The sequence below is a fragment of the Pezoporus wallicus genome, unplaced genomic scaffold, assembly GCF_028554395.1.
Source record: "Pezoporus wallicus isolate ANWC-B61680 ecotype Strahan unplaced genomic scaffold, APGP_CSIRO_Pwel_v1 contig_1181, whole genome shotgun sequence".
Classification (NCBI taxonomy): domain Eukaryota; kingdom Metazoa; phylum Chordata; class Aves; order Psittaciformes; family Psittacidae; genus Pezoporus; species Pezoporus wallicus.
In genome coordinates this window covers 4,870,857-4,891,779 of record NW_026641428.1, presented here as the reverse complement: position 1 = coordinate 4,891,779, position 20,923 = coordinate 4,870,857, and the positions used below count along the sequence as shown (strand labels likewise).

Below are 20,923 nucleotides of genomic sequence, written 5' to 3'. Positions count from 1 at the left end.
ATTAACATACAAAAAGAATAAGGAAAACAGACACTGTAATTAAACATTTGCTTTTATCTACAAGTAACTAGTAACAAAACAATCAAATAATTCTTTGGGTTCTTGTGAACAGTTAGAAAGAGGAGGGATTTTTTTTTGAAATAGAAGAAAAAGAGTTCTGAAATAGAAAATTTTGGCAATAACTCTTAGTCTTTCAGTAAAATATCCATGTAAATAAGTAATCCATATTTACAATATTGTATTTTCAATATCATATGCAATCTTGGTTACATGAAGTAAGAAGCATAATTACTCTACATTCAACTTTAAAACCTAGTTTGGACCATCATTTCTCAGTTTCATTAATGTTGGAGGACACACTGTTCTGCTGCTGTGCACAGAACTGCATGGCAGCATCTAATTTCATTTCTTTTTTTTTTTTTTCAGGCATCTTAAAAAGATAGCACTTTTAATGTCAGGTTTTGTAACTTCATATGTTTTATGAGGAATCCAAACTTGGAATGTGAGCTCTACAATCATATCCCTGTAAATACACTAATGTAGAAGATTTCCAAACATGCAGAAAAATCCTGATAAAAAAAGCTAGAGTTATACCTTCCATTTATATCTTCCAAAATACACTTTTTTATTTCCTGTGTGGCTACTATTACCCATAATACATGTAAGGAAAGTTGCATGAAAGGAAAGTTAATGGAAGGTCACTCTGAGAAGCAGCTTGGGAATATGTTTTTTTCCCCTCATGAAAATTGATCTCCAAAGTCCTATGTATTTTTATTTAGCACTTGCACTAACCTCATATGTTGCAAGGATACTTAAAGACCTTCTTAATCAGTTCAGAGCAGAAGCCAAAAATCTATAGCACATTGAGTCTGTTTTAAATTGTACACTCCAAAGCTGAGCAAGCTTTAGGAGCTCACAGCTACTGTGTCTCATAGGGACCTTCCAAAGACCAAAGCAGCTAGAAGCCCACAGTTCATACATAGGAGATACCACTGATGATGATAATTTCCCAGAACAGAATATTCCAGATCCCACTGAGTTTCTACTATCACGTTTAACCTCACAGTTGAAAACCAAAAATATACTCTGGTAGAGTATTCTCAAAAGGTTGCCTAGTCTTGATTTTCAGTTAGTTTTGTATCATCAGAATAGAAGGATGAAGAAATGCCACCATTCTTTCTCAAGTATCATTACCCTTAAACAGTACATGGAATAAAACGCAAACCAGAAGACATACTGTTTGCTGTAGCTTAACTTTAACAGCATATAGAACCATTCACCTAAAAGCTGTTGATTTCAATACATCCAAGTCAGTGTCATAACAAAAGGAATCACAGATTTTGTGATTTTTTTTTCCCGATATACGAGACAGTTTCTTCCAGAACAGTTCTTACATAAGTGACTGCCTTCCAAACACTGGGTACTAGGCAAGGATTGAAAGAGCTCATTTTCACAAGTGGACGAGACACGGTAACAGGCCAGTACATACCAACTTAGAATGCTGTTGCCTGTGTGTGTAAAGAAAGCTAGCATAGTAAATTACTAGCACAGCTGAGTTCATTTATTCATTTAATCTGTTATACTTCAAAAGTATCAACAGAGCACCTTTCACGAAGACTAAACATACATCCACCAGCTGTAAGATGCTTACTGAATTAATCAAAAAGCAGGCTTGTTGAGCAAAACATAACGAGATCAGAAGACAACAGCGCAGTTTAGTGTTCTCCAGAAACTACTGCAAATCCCTCTTCCTACTTAGTGTTCAATATATAAACCTGTAATAGGATGCATAACATTATGCATAATGTAATCAGGTCTTGTCAGTTGAGCACTAACGTAATGTAAAATAAGTGCTCTTGTTTTTCTTTAAGAAAGCTGCTATCAGTACTATTTGGATTTTATGCTTGTCCTGGTTTCAACTGTAAGGTGGTTTTTTTTCCTTCCTAGTAGCTGGTACAGTGCTGTGTTTCAGCTTTAGTCCAAGAACAATGCCAATAACACACCTATGTTTTAGCTGTTGCTAAGTAATGCCTACCGAGATCAAGGACTTTTCAGTCTGACACTCTGCCAGTGAGGAGGGGCACAAGAAGCTGGGAAGCAGCAGAGACAGAACACTGACCCAAACTAGCCAAAGGGGTATTCCATACTACAGCACATCTTGCCCAGTATGTAAACTGGTGAGAGTTACCCGGAAGGACTGGATCACCACTCGGGCAGGACTGGGTATTGGTCAGCAGGTGATGAGCAGTTGTATTGTGCATCACTTACATTTATTGATTTTTTTTCCCTTTTCCCCTTTAGTTTTATATTCTCTCCCCTTGTTATTTCCCTTATCATTAGTAGTATTATTAGTGGTAGTAGGAGTAGTTTTGTATTATTTGTGCTCACATAGTAGTTCCTCCTGTCATATCTGAATTTTACACTAAGGCATTTAAAAGCATACATTTTCTTAAATGAAACAATTCACTAATGCTAGGTGGGTCCCAGCCATCCACAAACATATGTAAGTGAAAACACAGAACCCTGGGATGTAGTCCTCGAGTACCAAATGGTACTGCAGAAAAGTTTTCCAAGTAATTCACTATGCTAGCTTTCTATACTGCATTCACCAAATGATTAAATATTATTACAAATCAAATAACAGATGGTTTTTGTTAGAGAAGATTCAAAAGAACTCCTAACCAGAATTGTCCTAATACAATAATGAACTACAAAAATAACATATTTTCTAAAGTTGAATGTGTTTAAACATTTTAAGAAGCTGAAGTAGATAAAAAATTACGCAGTTAAAAAAAAATAGGAAATTATATGCTGTCTGAAACCGTCTAGATTGCAACATGAACAATGGTAAATTTGGACTTGCAGTAGGCTCTGCAGTTTTTACAAGAGATTATAATATAAAGGCTCCTCCTCTTGGGCACGTGCAATCAAAATAATCTATTATAATTATTCTTCTGTAGTAGTAAAAAATACAAACACTGTTTATATCTGTGAAAATAATGAATGAATGTAATACATTAATACTCCGATTACTAGGAAGAGCTGTAAAAATAAAGTGCCAGTAGAGGCTCAATTGCATTATTTAACAATTTAATTTCAAATTAAAAAGTCATAAGAGTTTATATAGTTTGCTTGTAGACTAAAGTATGTCTTCATGCCATAACAGTGATGATTTTGACACCAGTCTGGAGATATAAAAATTGGCTTTTAGTTAACAGGTTCCATTTTAATCAAATCAGCAAAGCTCAGCAGTTTCCTATAAGAAGCATTTCTCACTTCAAGATCCTTTCTTCTGTGAGACTGCTAGCAGTCTTCTGTGCTTTCTTCTCTGCTCCTGATTTCTAGTCTAGTGCCATAAATCCAGAGAACTGTGCAATCAAATATAGGAAAATGCTGCCATCTGGGATAAAAGGAAGACTTGGTTTAAGTGATACATATTTTTCTAAGTGTGTATCCGTATCTTTTCAAATAAGACAAAACATTTTTATGGTGCCACTCTGCTACATGATTAATTACCTCAAATCTTAGAAATTGGTGAAAGGGGTTAATCAACTCAAGAAATCAGGGCTTTCAAAACATGAAAATTACCAGAAAAATTATGTGTGAGCAACTAGATTCTGCTGTTGGATATACTTCATGACTCTGATACATAACCTACAAAATCACTCAGAACAAAATTTAGTCTCAATCTTGTTAATACGGAGAACATTTTCCAGTTATGTGATTCTCCCATTATAGCATTCACACTCACTTTTTTAAAATGAGGACTGAGCATGAGCCTATATAATATGTTTGAGACTTACTGGAATTTAAATCATATACAGAAAACTTGACTATCTTTGAGCAAGCTGTACAGCAAATAAAACCCCAACCTATTTATATATCAATATAACTAAGTCATAAGGAACAGTGGTGAGGGAGAGGCGGTCTGGCAGTATAATCATACTGTTATTCTATGTATTGTCTTTACATAGTTGATCGTTGTCCTGCTTCATCAAGTTTGAGGTTTTGTTTTCTGGCTGCTTCACTGTTGATCCTCAGATCAGATTTATCTGCATTGCCACCATCTGTCATCGTGGATTCTGCTTCTGTGCCTTCAGGAGTCCCTCCAGTAGTCAGCAGAGCTTTAGCATTCTCTTCTGGAGGGCGCTTCCAATAGGGCCTGCTTGCCATCCACAAAATAAAGATACCAAATATGACAAGCAAAACACCAAGACAATTGACCAAAGTTGCCTCTGGTGGGGATTCACTGTATGCAGGATTACTGCGCCTTTGGAAGATAAAAAAAAATAAGGTCAGTTGTTTTACAGACAGTTCTGGTCTTGAAACATCAGAAACCTGCTAGGTAGGAAGTCTTTTTAAAACAAAACAAAGCAAAAGAAAACAATGGTGCAATATTCAATGGTTGTTATTGTGTGCAAATGGAATAAAGTTTGCAGTGAATAACCTTGATAAACAAATGGGAAAAAATACTTACAAGGAAAATATAAGCTTTTCTGTGATTCCCATGAGAGCTGTTGCAATCACTGTTGCAAAGATGGTAAGACCCGAATAAACATGTATTGGCATAACTGCTGTTCGGAGGGAAACTGGAGCAAAAGGGAGCAGAAAGACAGCGAAACCCAAGAAAAGCTAAACACAAAACAGATTCATAGTTAAACCTATATGGGAAACAAGGTGAACTTCTCAAGCAGAGTAAAAATCATCATAAAGATTCCATTTTGAGATGTTGTCAGGTACAAATTTGAAAAGAATTGGCATTTTTATTTCTGAATACCTTTCTGTTCAAAATCAAAGCAATAATTCTGGATTAGCACCTGGGAAGCAGACATGAAATATTTTATAAATAATCCCACCTAATATCAGTGTCCAGACTTATTGGTAATGCTAAAACTGCAAACAAACTAAGCACTAGAAACACAAATTTTCAATGTTACTAATTCAGTAATATATTAAAGGTGTGAAGAGCTAGATTTTTGCAGTCTCTTTAAGTCCTGTTCTCTGCTTCTACTACAAATTTACACGTAAATGAAGATCAGAATGCAGTCTCACCTTTTGACGCGAGTGGACTAAATAATTTTACCTTGTTAGAGTGTTAGTTAAAGTACTTGTCTTCAGAAAGGCAGCAGTCTCTCAGTGTACCAGTCATGTCACATGGTTGAGTCAGGCTTACCCATTCATACTGAGGTTGCATCCCTTCTTTATTTTGTTGTGCCATTATTCACCACTGTTGCTAAATTAGAAATAGTGATAAATTTGCATTTCATCTTACTTTAACTTCCAGTCTCAGTGCTTGTTTTTAATTCCCATGCTAGATTAAAGAGCCTGGCATTTTCTCCCTGCAAAACTTTTTAATACACCATGATCAAGTCCTCTGTTAGTCCTGTTTAGATCTGCTAAACAGTTGAAGCTTTTTAAGTCTTTCAGTGGAAGGCAGTTTTTCCAGCTCTCAGTTTACTTTTTCAGTTTTTCTTTGAATTTTTTTTTTTTTTTTTTTACATTTAAAAAGAATTTATTCCACAGGATTTCATATTCATCTCAGTAATGACATATATGAAGGTTAAGATAATCTCTTATTAGAATTTAATTTTTGTTTTCACAGCAAAATGAGAATTCATTCTGAGCTTCATGTCATCTTTGAGTACTTTCCAGTGACATTGCTTCCCAAGAGCCAATCTCCAGTCTATGTTTCTGCCTTGTTCTTAAATTTATGTCCTTGTGTTTTACTGTATTAACATATATTTGGCTTAAATACAGTAAATTTACACTATCATTCCCATAGGTATAGAATTATGTGAGCACCCCCCCCCCCCCCCCAATAACTTTTCAGTTTTGAGATTTACATGCCGTTTCTGGCGAATGACACAGGTCTTCTCTATTAACAGAGACTTTACAACTATATTTTCAAGAGTGCTCAATCAGTTAACAAACAGCAGTCTCTGATATCCCAGTTTGGAGGAAGTAACACCAGAGTTCTGTTGGTGAAACAGGCAAGACATTAAGTGCCATTGATCATGTTTACAGTAGCAAAATCAAAGTTAAGTTCTTATTTACAATTCTTTGTTTTAACCATTAGAAAAAATGATGATACCCAGGATAGTGGCAGCACAGATTTCCCTGAAATAACTGCATTACTAACTAGAACAAGGAAAACATTGTCCCTTCTTATTCATTCATATTCATTCTTATTCATTTGTTCAACTATAAAGAATACACATGACAATGCTGCAATATGCTTGCTTTCTTTCTAAGTGTTAAAATCACTATTTCAACACCATTTCCTGTACCTGCTAGCCAGAGCAGTGAAGGATAAAAGTCCAGAACCCAAATTCCTTAGCTGGGGATTTTCTATGCTTGATCACCAGATAATTAAGTCTTATTTCTTTTTGGTGTTTTGGCAAAAAAATGAAGAGTCACATTTTGAAGGAACAAAATAAATTTCCATAGTGTATAGGCAATTCAGAACATATATGCAGAAATATCACATCTGTATGTGTACACTAAATGTCAGGGCATGTCTGCTCCTGTTCTGTGCCAAATGCAAACTATACTAGCTCATTTTAGATTATGATAACTCTAATTCTCTGCCAATAGGAGCAGTTAAAATCATGTACATGAGCATTTAGAAAAGTTTTGCTGATTCAGGAAAACTGGTTAGCAGCTCATTCAGATGTCAGATCCTTTCAATCTGCACTGCTCCTTGCTGCATTGTTCTGCTGATAAACAGAAGTCTTGAGGCCAAGAAGTGACTACTTAAAATCATGATAGCTCTAAAAAAGGAAAACCAGTTACTTCATTTGAGACTTCCTTAGTAAAATCCCTCACTGTATTTAAATATGCTGCCAACAAACCAAATAATTTGCTTTCACTTCAGCAGTGTATAGAGCTTAGAAACACACTATCGTATAACTGATTAGTGAATAAACTGCCATTATCTGAGCAATAAACAAAATATGCTTTAAAATACATTTTTTCTTTGTAGTCAAGGATCCTGTATTTGCACATTTGCTAATTTGCCACATCACAAAATGTAAAATGGGTATCCGAGTAGTCACAGTGTTTTAGTGAGGGCCTATTGTGCCTGAATTACTCAATACATTCTTCAAGTTTACAACCTGTTTATAAATACAGTTAGGTTCTGACCTGGACAGAATAAAATATAACAGCAGTCAGCCCGATCCAGCTGTGCAGACTGTACATGTTAGGAATGTTACCGGCATTGTGGTATTCAAACACGGCTACCATAGAAACAATTGCTAGAATCATAGCTATGGTATTTAATCCAGCATGTATGAACTTCATTAGGACTTTGCTGCACTTCCAGGTCCAGGGCAACCTGTACACAATAATAGCTGAAGAAAGAACAGAAACAAGATTTTTATGCCTCATAGGATAACTTCTATCAGATTTTAATAATCATGCATCATTCACATAGTTCTATTGTAAATTACAGCAAAATCCAACCTTTAATCCTCTAAAAAAGTCTATTAAAAGGCTTTTTCTCCTACACATAGTGTAGCATATTCCAAATTGTCCTGGTTTCAGCTGTAACAGTTACTTTTCTTCCTAGTAGCTGGTGCATTGCTATGTTTTGGCTTTAGTCTGATAACAATGATGCTAACACACTAATGTTTTAGTTGTTGCTAAGTAATGCCCACCCTGATCAAGGACTTTTAAGTCTCTCATGCTCTGCCAGTGAGGAGGGGCACATGAAGCCAGGAGGGAGCAGAGACAGGACACCTGACCCAAACTAGTCCAAGGCTATACCATACCACATCACATCATGCCCAGTACGTAAACTGAGGGGAGTTACCTGGGAAGAACTGATTGCTGCTCAGGTCAGGCTGGTGGTGAGCAATTGTATTGTGCATCACCTCTGTTTTCTGAGCTTTCATTTCTTGTTGTTTCCTTTTATTATCATTATTGTTATTGTTGGTATCCTTTCTATTATCTCTGTATTTTACTTTATCTTAGTTATTAAACTGTTCATATGTCAACCTGTGGGTTTTACATTCCTTCAATTTTCCTCCCCATCCTGCCGGGGGAAGGGGCAGGGTGAGCGAGTGGCTGTGTGGGGCTGAGTTACTGGCTGAGCTTAAACTGCAACACAAATATGCAACTAAATCTTAAATATAGCTTTTAGGGAGATTTCTTCCCAATTTAAAAAAAAAAAACAAGCTTAAGTGTGTTTCAAAAAAGAACAATAAACAACTCTATGTTGTCTTTTCCTCATTCCTTAAATTGATCTAACAGGGATTCTGCATAGGATTTTGATTTTTTAGCTACTAGTCAGATTGGAGGAATAGGGCCTAATTCTTACATCCAGAAGACTACCTACTGAGAAAGTATGTAAGATTATTTTTTTAATATTTATTCTCTTTACTAACTTTGGATAATGCTAATCTCTAATTGGGTAGATATTTATATAACTATTACGTTGATATATTTACTACATTGAGACATGGTGAGGCACTGGAAAAAGTTGCCCAAAGAAGTGGTGAATGCTCCATCCCTGGCAGTGTTCAAGGCCAGGCTGGACAAACCCATGGTTTAATGTGAGGTGTCCCTGTCCATGGCAGGGGGGCTGGAACTAGATGATCTTAAGGTCCTCTCCAACCCTAACTACTCTATGATTCTATGATTCTGTGACATTAATAGGACTACTTCAAATGGGAAAACACTACTCAGTATTAGGGAATCATAATCTAACTCTTAAGAGACAAAAGGATTTGGCAACTGCAACTCTTCTCCCACTGTTAGATGAGTGTAAGGAGGTTTTGCCTGTATTTGTGTTAGTGACGCCAGCAAACACTGTTTTGTCCACTCTGAACAAACCAACAATTTCTAGTGATCTAACTCCAAACAGTCCATAAGAATAACTTGGCCTAGAGCTGCTTCTTGCCAAACTCTTTCCTCCAGGTCCCCTGCAACAACTGCCCCCTGCCTGTTGTATGACCCAGGTGCTTTCCACAGGAGACACACAGAGACCAGATTACATCACTGAAGCCCCAGGCAGTAATTCTGGATGCGTGACAGCACGTAAGTATATCCAGATAATGGGACAAATATTTATGAGGACACCTGATCATTTGACCAATAAAGGCTGATGCCTACATCCATAATGTTTTGCTTGAGCAAAAACGAAGTCTGATCTCCATTCATCAGATTCATCACGTCCTCATTTAAGATTTCTAGTTATGAAATTACATTCAAATTTTTATATGTAATTAGCTATACTAAAAGAATAAGAACATATGCAGAGTATTAAACAAGTTCCTGTTCCAAACATTAAGAAATAGATGTGCACCAGAAGAAAAAATGAAGTATGACCTGATAAATGCAAAGATTAAGAATTTACTTAAGTGATTCTCATGTACCTGACTCATTACTTCTCCATAACAGATAACCTATGCAGAAAGCATAGGTTATGGAAAATAAATGGAATGTTTGTGCTGTACTTTGTGCTGAGTAGTAAAAAATGACGAATTAATGTCAAAGTTCTGTTTACACTTTTTTTTTACTTGGCTCCATGCCAGGAGACACAGTACTGCACTAAATGAGTCACAAAGAAAACGCTGTTCACAAGTGACATTTCCAGACTACGATCAGATTTTAAATCAATGTATGCTTTGATATGCTGTGCGAAAATGTACTGGAATGAAAATGTTCCTTAGAATACTTGAATATATACAGCACTTAGGTAGGTTTTGGCTTTCTACTTTTTAAAAAGTAGCAGTAGTAAATCCTACAAAATCAAGAAGATAGAAGCCTTGTTTTTAAGACAGTTTGACAACATCAATCTATACGACACAGGTATAATTCAGCACAGCAAGCTTATGATCACCCCCAACAGTTGCCCAAAAGTTCTGTGGTAGTCTTATATCATGTTAATATTGAAATGATTGCTTGCATTAGGCTATTATTAATTAACTTAGTTATAATGATTATGATTTCTAATTTTGTAAAGCAGGTATGCCAAAAGGTCTCAAATATCCCATGAGGATATTCCCAAATAAATCCTCTTTGCTCCATCTTACCATATGGCCCATAGTATTGTCAATAATTTATTCCAAGTGCAGGAGGCTAGTGTACTCTAAATGGCTTGAGGTAAACTTGATGTGCATAGGTCCTGGTCTCAGTTTTCAATCTTTGATCTCAGAGGGTCTAGTCCAGGCTAGAATTTCTGGATAACATTTTTCTTTGGTGCATAAGGTGCTGTCATCTAATTGATTAAACTTTCAAAATCACTATAATACTCCCTAGTCACTCAGTCTCAGATTTCTATCTGGGCCATGAACTGTCTGGGCTGTTTCCCATAAGCAGTATGATAGAAAAGTAAGGAATACAGTCTGATGGTTTGGACACTTGTTAACAATACCATGCATTAGCACGTTACATGCCACAACCCAGGACATATGCACAATAGTGCAATTTGGTTTAATCCTCTTTCCATGAGGACTATGTGTGATGTTACATATTGCAACTTGAGCAGATCTGACTTTATCACTGTGAAAAGACACAGCCCCATTTCCCCACCACTACTTCTGTTCCCTTACTTCTGTACTAACTGGTACTTTTCTGACCAGCAGGAGGTAGCAAGACAATCTGGGGATCTAAGCAGGGAGGAGGAGGAGGAAGATTCTGCTTTCAGTGGTGCAAACTCTTAAGAACCGACTCAATTTGTAATTTGATCTCAAAATTAAAATAGCCTGGGTTAAAAGCACATAGACAGTTAACAGCATTTTTAGTGGTGACAGTCTATGCATCATAGAATCACAGAATGGTTAGGGTTGGAAAGGACCTTAAGATCATCTAGTTCCAACCCCCCTGCCATGGGCAGGGACACCTCATGCTAAATCATATCACCCAAGGCCTCGTCCAACCTGGTCTTGAACACTGCCAGGGATGAAGCATTCACAACCTCCCTGGGCAACCCATTCCAGTGCCTCACCACCCTCACAGGAAAGAATTTCCTCCTTACATCCAATCTAAACTTCCCCTGTTTAAGTTTGAACCCATTACCCCTTGTCCTATCACTACAGTCCCCAATGAAGAGTCCCTCCCCAGCATCCCTATAGGCCCCCTTCAGATACTGGAAGGCTGCTATGAGGTCTCCACACAGCCTTCTCTTCTCCAGGCTGAACAGCCCCAACTTCCTCAGCCTGTCTTCATACGGGAGGTGCTCCAGCCCCCTGATCATCCTCGTGGCCCTCCTCTGGACTTGTTCCAACAGTTCCATGTCCTTTTAATGTTGAGGACACCAGAACTGCACACAATACTCCAGGTGAGGTCTCATGAGAGCAGAGTAAAGGGGCAGGATCACCTCCTTCAACCGCTGGTCACGCTCCTTTTGATGCAGCCCAGGATCTGGTTGGCTTTTTTTGCTGCAAGCACAAAAACTGCCTGCTCATGTTCGTTTTCTCATCAACCAACACCCCCAAGTCCTTCTCTGCAGGGCTGCTCTGAATCTCTTCTCTACCCAGCCTGTAGCTGTGCCTGGGATTGCTCCGACCCAGGTGTAGGACCTTGCACTTGGCATGGTTAAACCTCATGAGGCTGGCATCAGCCCACCTCACAAGCGTGTTGAGGTCCCTCTGGATGGCATTCCTTCCCTCCAGTGTATCAACCGAACCACACAGCTTGGTGTCATCGGCAAACTTGCTGAGGGCGCACTCAATCCCACTGTCCATGTCAGCGACAAAGATGTTGAACAAGACCGGTCCCAACACCGATCCCTGAGGGACACCACTCGTTACTGGTCTCCAGCTGGACATTGAGCCATTGACCACAACTCTTTGTGTGCGGCCATCCAGCCAGTTCTTTATCCACCGAGTGGTCCATCCATCAAATTGATGTCTCTCCAGTTTAGAGACAAGGATGTCATGTGGGACAGTGTCGAACGCTTTGCACAAGTCCAGGTAGATGACATCAACTGCTCTACCCCTGTCCATCAGTCCTGTAGCCCCATCATAGAAGGCCACCAAATTGGTCAGGCAGGATTTCCCCTTAGTGAAGCCATGGTGGCTGTCACCAAGCACCTTGTTGTTTTTCATGTGCCTTAGCATGCCTTCCAGGAGAATCTGCTCCAAGATTTTGCCAGGCACAGAGGTGAGACTGACTGGTCTGTAATTCCCCGGGTCATCCATTTTCCCCTTCTTGAAAATGGGGGTTATATTTCCCTTTTTCCAGTCATTGGGAACTTCACCTGACTGCCATGATTTCTCAAATATGATGGCCAGCAGCTTAGCAACTTCATTCACCAGCTCCTTTAGGACCCGTGGATGGATTTCATCAGGACCCACGGACTTGCGCACGTTCAGATTTTTAAGATGGTCTTGAACCAGATCCTCTCCTACAGTGGGCCCAAGGTCTTCATTCTCACAGTCCCTGTGTCTGCCTTCCAAGACTTGGGTGCTTTGGTCAGAGCATTTGCCAGTGAAGACCGAGGCAAAGAAGTCATTCAGAACCTCAGCCTTCTCCAAATCCTGTGTAGCCAGTTCCCCTGAGAGCTTCCTGAGGGGGCCTATGTTCTCCCTAGTCTGTTTTTTATTCGCTATGTACCTGTAGGATCCCTTCCTGTTATCTTTAATACCCCTAGCCAAGTTTAATTCTAACTGGGCCTTAGCTTTCCTAACCTGGTCCCTAGCTTCCCGGACAACATCCCTGTACTCTTCTCACATTGCCTGTCCTTGCTTCCACTTATTATTAGCCTCTTTTTTCATTTGAATTTTCCTCAGCAGCTCCTTATCCATCCAAGGAGGTCTCCTGGCCCTCCTGCTGCACTTCCTTCTAGTTGGGATACAACACTCCTGAGCTTGTAGCAGGTGATACTTGAATATCAACCAAGAGTCTTGCCCCCCCCTGCCCTCTAGGGCTTATCCCATGGAACCTTACTAAGCAGGTTCCTGAAGAGGCCAAAGTCTGCTCTTTTGAAGTCCAGGGCAGTGAGCTTGCTGCACACTCTTCTCACTGTCCTGAGGATCTCAAATTTGAGCATCTCATGATCGCTGCATCCAAGGCTGCCCTGGAGCGTCACATTTCCAACGAGCCCTTCCCTCTTGGTGAGCACAAGGTCAAGCATGGCACCTCTCCTTGTCGGCTCCTCTATTACTTGTAGAAGGAAGTTGTCTTCCACACAATCGAGGAACCTCCTGGGTTGCTTGTGCCGGGCCGTACCGTCCTTCCAACAGATGTCAGGGTGGTTGAAGTCACCCATGAGAACAAGGGCCTGCGAGCGTGAGGCTTTTCCTATCTGTCTATAGAGTGCTTCATCTGCAGGTTCTCCTTGATCAGGTGGTCTGTAACAGACCCCCACAGCAATGTCTCCCATAGCTGTATTCCCTTTAACCCTGACCCACAAACTCTCTGTGGACTGCTCACCTGCCCCCAGACAGAGTTCCATACTCTCCAGCCTATCCTTAACATAAAGGGCAGCTCCCCCTCCCTGCCTGCCAGGCCTGTCTTTCCTAAAGAGCCTGTAACCTTCCATTCCAACACTCCAGTCATAGGAGCCATCCCACCATGTTTCTGTGATGCCTATTATATCATACCCCTGTAGATGTGCACACATCTCTAATTCCTCTTGTTTGTTCCCCATGCTACAGGCATTTGTAGAGAGGCATCTGAGCCGAGCTCCAACTGAAGCCGGCTCATTGGCTGGAGTGGCTGGGATATCTCTACATTGCTCCGAGCATTTATTATAGGTGCTGGCAACTGACTGGGTGCATCCTTAGATGCAGCTCTTTCACTCAGATCTCATTCCTGTTTTGAGCTCTGATTTTAAAGCATGCCACATAGGGCTGAGTGATCTTACAATATCTTGTATGTGGCATGTGACATCTGTTGTTTGCCAAATGTACAAAGTAAAATTCTAGAGTTAGCTCTTTAGTACTTCTGACTGGCACATGCTTTGCATGCTGTAGGAGAGATGTCATGAATTGCTCATGAGATGCCTTCCCCTTTAGAAGGCACACAGAGTGGTTCTGTGAGTGCACTGGGGTGCCAGAAAGGAATGTTCCTCTTCACTCCTCCCATTTCCTCTCTTGCTCTATCTTGGCTGATCCCATTGCTTACCTTTGGCAAGTTCTGAATGCCCAGTAGATTTTTTTGGAACCACTTTAACACCAGAATCAACAAGTGCCCATTTATGATTTCAAACAACTCAAACTAAGCTCATCAAGAGAGCTGCCTCTTCACAAGTTGCCTATGACGAGATCCTTACAGCTCAGAAGTAATTTGCCTTTCCAATTCATGAGAACTCTGCAGCCCATTGGATATTAGGAACTCCAGCAATTAGCTACTCTTCCTTTGAACAGACTCGGGGATTTTATGTTTGAAGCAGAGATTTGTCAGATAACTCAGAGGAGGCAGTATCTTTTTGGTGTGATTTCATGATGAAAGACTATGCTTACTTTAAAATTGATTTGCAGTCTTTCTTCTTGCTCTTGCACATTGCCCACCATTTCCCTTCTGCCATCTATGGCCCTTCAGAGACCTTTAGTGCAGGCAATCCGACTTTCTATTCCAGCAACAAAAATGTACTTGGGGTGGCCGGGTGGGTGTTAGTTTTCTGCTAGTTGAGTTAATTTAGTTTATGGGCTTCAAAAAGGCCAGAAAAAGGCTAGAGCTGGCTCAAACCAACCAGTACAAAATACTCCTTTGGAGCATGCCCTGTGTCTACAGTCATCGTTCAACATTTCCACATGTGAAATAAGACAGGATTCCTTATTTATTTAATCCATTCTATCACACTACTATTCCTTCAAGCCCTTCTTAAAACTCACTTTTCCCTCATGTTATTTTCCTTTTTCTTTCAAAAAATATGTACTGATATGCACACAGGCTTCTATTGCCTCTGTTTTATCCACTTTAAGTGTAGAAAATCATCTGAACAATTACTGTGCACTGCCAGTGTTTTGTCAGGTATCCTATACCCAAAACTAAATGATCCACCTGATCCACAAATAACAGGTATTAACATGCCTACAGCTTTTTCACTTGATTGACAAGATACATAGGATCATAGAATCATAGAATAGTTAGGGTTGGAAAGGACTTTAAGATGATCTAGTTCCAACCCCCTGCCATGCAACACTTTTATCAGGGGACATCTACTTCCCAGTATGCACATTATTATAGTCATGCTTTCTACCCCCTACAGACCAACATACAACATTTCTATCCTTTGTATAGACTAATGAACTCAAGAAACAGTTGATTTGGTTATTATTTCAAATTCCCCCCCCCCCCCCAATTTAACCGAGATATTAACTTATTCCTTTCCACTTTTAACTACTTAAAGACTTGTTTTTCTTGTGTGTGTGCAGAGTAATAGTAAACTTCCATTTACTTTACATCCTTACCTACACAAGACTTGAGTCAACATCCTTACACTGTGACACTGGGAAAAACTGAATTTTAGGGCAATAAAAAACAATGTGTAGGAAAAAGCTTCAGAAAACCTCTCCCTATTTTCTTCAAAAAGTCTATGCTTATATAAAGACCAGCAGTTTGATCATAGTAAGTAGTATAGATCTTAGTGAAGTCACCAGGTGTTTCTCACTGCTTATTTATAGCCTGAAATTATACTTCCTATTGAGCAATATTGTGTAAAACAACTTCAAAATACTGTTTATTGCTCAATAATAATTTGTAACTTGAAGCCACAAAGCTGAGAACACACCCCACTGCCACTGAAAAAGTGGAATGTGCAGTGTGTGTTCAAATCACAACATTCCCTTCATAGCCAGAACTAGATAGCCACCCGCTCCTCCTGCATCTTCCAGCCTCTGACTGGCTGGGCTCTTGCTGAAGAGCGAGCGAGCACACATGTGATGCAAACAACATGTTCCACTGGAATGAATGTCTGGATGTGTTGGCCAAGTTTTCTGGCTGGATGGATGCAGTGTATCTTTCAGCAGTGAAAGAAATGTAAATAAGGTTATTAAAACTGAAATTTTAAGTTTGTGTAGACCAAATTTGAATTTATCTTCTATTTAAAAGAAAAAATACTCCTGCTTACATTGATACTGTAAGTCTCCAGCAGTTTACTGTTTAAGAACAGTAAAATCTTCCCCATCCTCTCACCCCAAAAGACAGTGGTAAAACTGTGGGAGAATTTCCACTGCTCTGCAGAATTTCTTTGCCCTTCTTGGACACGTTCCTAATGTTTCACTTAGTTCTCTTCATGTTGAAACTACAAAAACTTTGTTACTGAGTTTATGAAAAATTACCGTTGGAAGCTGTTTTCTCTGTCAAATTTCCCCATTAGTTTTAATACCATTAGCATAAGTTGATAAGAATTTTTTAGATACAGTCCAGTGCCCTTATTTTTGCAATATTTAGCTCTAGTTTAAATGTATTCACAAGCAGTTAGATAAGCACCTCTGTGGTGCTCTATCGTTCATTATCTGCTTTTTAACTTTACTGATAGCATTGTATTTTTCTTTCCAAAATTTCCAGTTTTTCCACTGCAGTGTGTCTAATTTAGTTGCTTTCTTAGAATTAACCAATGTCGCTAACTACAAAGACAGTTCAAACTCCAGTATTCCTCTTGGCCTCGAGGACCAACCCTTACACTTAAGACCTAGCATACTGTTCATGTTGTTAAGTATAATGGGAAGCATTTCAGTTAGTACAAGGCTGAACTCCATGCGATAGAAAGTTTATACACTCTATGAAAAAAAAAAAAACCAAACCCAAACCAAAACGCCACTGCATCATAAATCACTATGTTATTTAGGCAAAATAATAAGAATGGATTTAAAACGTATATTTTCCAAGATGATTTACATTACGTCTGGACTGATGAATTGCATTTTAACGATGCTTACACTTTCTCTGGCACAAACCCCGTTCCTGGATCTAGCTTCAGTGGTATTGAACTTTCCTTTCTCCTCTTGGGATACGGGAGAGAGCCAAAAGCAAGGGAGCCAAACGCAAGAAACTTTCCTAGGGCAGCATTTCTGGCACTGCGATTCTCAACTTGCATAAATTCAGGCTGACTAGGAAAACACAGCTCGCAAGCGTTACTCCAAGTGCAAGGCAATGCCAGGCCAGGGTAAACAAGTGCTTGCAGAAAAAAAAACCCCACCATATAGCAGTTTTGGCTTATTACAAGGAACTCTTTGTCCCTTCTCGGGGAGTGCTGGCTTCCCTAAACCGTTCCGGCCCGTTCACCGCGGCGCGGCGCTCCCGCTGTCACCGGCCCCGGGCCACCCCGGCGGCTGCGCCGCTTCCCGCCGTCCGGCAGCCCCGGCCCCACGCAGCCCCGGCTCCCCCGCGGCTACACGCCGCTCCACTCCGCCCCGGCCCGGCCCCCTCTGTGCCAGCCCGGGGCCCTTGGCGCACCGATGCCCTGGATGAAGACGAAGCCCGTGATGATGAGGACGGGGTGCCAGTTGAACTCCCTCACGCTGCCGTCCCAGCTCAGCCCTTCGCGGTAGTGGAAGACCCAGACTAGGGAGAAGATGACGGACACGAAGCCGACCAGCAGCGCCGAGACTAGCAGCGCCAAGAACCGCCCGTAGTCCTCCATCTTCCGAGCCCCGTACACGGCAGCGAGCTCCGCGAAGGAGGGGCCTCCCGGGCGGCCGGGCGGGGTCGGGTGCGGGTCCGGGCCGGTGGAGCGGCGGGCGGTGCCGCCCCGAGACGCGGTGTCCGCCCGGCGGGGCGGGAGCAGGCCAGCATTCCGCGCCCCTCCGCCCGGCCAGGCGTCGGGACAGCGACCTTCCGCGGTCCCGGCAGTGCTTTTTCAGGAGGAGGGTCTTGCTCGGGTTTTCGGGGTTGGGTTCTTTCCTTAAGCAGTTTCCATAGACTTACAGAGAGTTTCTCTCCGTCGCTTTCAGAACTCCGCTTTAGAAAAGACGTTTCAGCGTCGGCCCGTCCCAGGCCAGGGCGCCGAGCCCGCAGCTCTCCCTGCCATAAAGATAAGCCATCGCAGCCGTATGTACTAAAGGATAAAGCAGGAACGTTGCTGTGATAAAGAGGCAGACAGAGCAGACAGAAAATGCAGAGCAGGAGCATGCTTAAAGACACTGATGGACTGCACTTGGAGCATGCATTCCGTCATGACTATCCCCTTTACTTCCATGTGGATTCATTGAGTGCTGTAAATGTAAACCAGATACTAACCAGTTTCATATATGGACTCTGGCCTAAGCATGCAGGAGTATTTGGGCACTATTCTGTTAAATAGCATCAAACATATCAAATGTCCACTAGCTAAGAAAGAGAGTGCACAAAAATTAAGACAATCCAACAACGTGGAAAGGCCCGGAGCAGGGACATGAGAGAGAAGTAGAAGAAACCGAAACAGAATTGCAAATGAGACAACAGGCAACACTTGGCAAAAATACAGCTTCATAGAGTAGACCAGTTTTGTCAAATTATGTATTCGGTTGCCTTTTCCTTTGCTGTAGAACATTCAGCTGGTTCGGAAGCCTGTCAAATGTAGTAGGAGGATATGCACAAACAAGTATGCAGTGCTACTTTGCTGGTATTTGATTAGCTTACTTTTGAAATACATATAGTGTCAAAATACATATGAATTAGAAATTCATTAACTGTTTGAGAGAAAAAAAACCCCTGTTCACTCTGGCTAGTCTTTGAGCTGTCTGATGTCTCATGCTCAAACTGAGACTTAGAAAATGAAACAGTTTTATGGAACTTAGAATACTTCCAGTAGAATATCTGCCAATTCAAACCCAATACTTACTAAAGTGTTGGAAACATCTACATAGAGACCTGAAGACCAGGCCAGATTGGAGTGGGGTGCAAATGTATTTCTTCATTATTCTGTCTAGTATCCTAAAAATAGATGTTGGGCTCTGACATTTCAAGGAAAAACTTGGCTTGAGCATCACTTTACTGATATTTAGCTTTAGGTTGCATGAATTTGGTGTGACCTGCTCTCAGGATTTAAGTGGTTGCTCATTCTAGTCACAATGGTGACTGGAACACTGATATTGTTAAGTTTCACAAGTCACAGCATCTAAGAGAAGTGAACACCTAAGCCCTGAATCTTCTCATGAATGCACTCATGCATGAACTTCCAAGGATGCCAGACTGTCATGAGTGAAGCAAGCAGGTCGTCTCAATATTACGTTCATAAAATTTTACCAAGTTTTGTGTGGACTGCTTTAATTAAGTGAATCTTTCTATTCTTTACTTGCAAACCAGCATATAATAAAACCATAAATCTGCCTCATTATGCACAACAAATGTCCTAGGCTTAAACAGCACAATTCTTACACATGATCAGTTTTGGGATATTTTTACCTGTTAAAAATATCTTTTTCTTTACTTCTCTGGAATCCTTTTCTCATTGTCTTTTAAAAAATCAAATAATTTCTGTTGTATATTCAAAAATTCAATGTTTCGTTAAAAAGCATAGCAAACCCTTCAGATTTCTGTTGATGTTTTACAGATCATAAAGCATCAGTTTCTTAGTGCTTCTCAGTTCCATACAGGGAATCACAAAATTGTTACATGTAATTCTAGAAGAAGGATTCATAGTACCCAAAATGTGTTCATTCTTTCCAGGCATATGAGGTGGTCTAACAAAATGTCGTTTGTCGCTGTAAAGCCTTCAAACTAACATAAAATAAATACATGTTTTAATCTACCTTCTATGAACCTAAGTCTCCAAATTGCAAAATACTTCCAGTTCCCTTTGATTTCAGCAAGCTTTGATTACATCCAGTCACCCCAACAGTGTGGTGCTTCCTCTTAGCAGTTCTGTCAGGTCATCACCCAGTACGCACTTCTTTGGGTTGCTGCTTTCTCAGATATAGGAGTAGGATGGCTGTGACTTCAGACCTGGAAGGACCTACAAAATAGACAAAATAAGACTTACAAACCAGACAAAGATTCACAGGTTCTTTTGAAGAGGCAGCAATGGACTCCTGCCTGTATTGCTCCTGTAGTGCATGGATACTTGGAAACTTCTGTCACTGTTGCTGTACGATTCACATACTTTGAGAGCAGCAGCCCAGATATAAATATACAGGACTGTTTATCTAAGCAACACACCATATCACCATAGACCATTATTCTGTGCTTTTGATAATAACATTTTACATACAGGAAGTCTTTCTAGTTTCCAGCAACCGGTAACTTGACTTCTCAGAACTGTAGTTAGAATGAAGTTAGAGTCTTTTTTGCCAGCTACATCTTTATCTCCTTTTTTCCATGCTGGACAAATCACTGAAGATCCAAACCTTAGAACAGGACATTCCAGACAAGTTACAGTGTCTCTTAAACCTCTTGGATGCGTTTTTCAGCAGCCTTTGTAAACAACAGAGCTGCTGAAATAGTCCAGCCAGATTTATTCTGGCAGCTGATTTAAATGACTTTAGAAATAACCCCTCAGAAGTTATCTTACTAGGAGTGATACTGACAAATGAGTTCAACTAATTAGCATTTCAATGGCACAAAGAAACCAGAATGATCCTTTTACTTTTTGTCACTGAGTTCCATGTTGAAGCAGCAGAACCGTTTGACCTTTTCTATTGAGGGCATCACTAATTTATCTTTGCAGAAATTCTGACTATGGAATGGGACCCTTCCTAGAAATAATCTTTACCTACTCTCCACCCTGGAGAGAGCTTTCGCTGAGACAGAAGAAGGCACATAGGGCAGCTTTTGTCCAATTCTATACCAGTTATAGGCCAGTCATTGTTACCTGTGCAATAAAACTCTTTATTCTCTTTTGATCTATAGGCTTTTGCTTCCATGAGTTGTAAAATATTTTTCTAATAATTTAAGGTCTTTTGTAAAAATTCTTGAAAATTACAGAACCATGGAGCAGTTGTTGGAACTGCCAAAGGAAGATTATAGAATTTTACTGCTTGCCCTTTTTATTTCACTTTCTCATTTTCTTCCCCACTGCTCAGCAGCCTTGTCAGTGAGTATGTACTTAATG

The 20,923-nt window shown here is 40.3% G+C and overlaps 1 protein-coding gene across 1 annotated transcript; it reads right to left on the bottom strand.

Annotated features, from left to right (window-relative positions):
• Positions 1-2,793: 2,793 nt before the first annotated feature.
• On the bottom strand, positions 2,794-17,769 carry LOC130606997 (plasma membrane ascorbate-dependent reductase CYBRD1). The gene is made up of 4 exons (XM_057423713.1): positions 17,350-17,769; positions 7,144-7,352; positions 4,478-4,632; positions 2,794-4,270 (listed from the first exon to the last, which is right to left on the bottom strand). Exons 1-4 carry the CDS (start codon positions 17,534-17,536, stop codon positions 3,967-3,969), a joined length of 855 nt encoding a protein of 284 aa, XP_057279696.1. The 5' UTR covers positions 17,537-17,769; the 3' UTR covers positions 2,794-3,966.
• Positions 17,770-20,923: the final 3,154 nt, after the last annotated feature.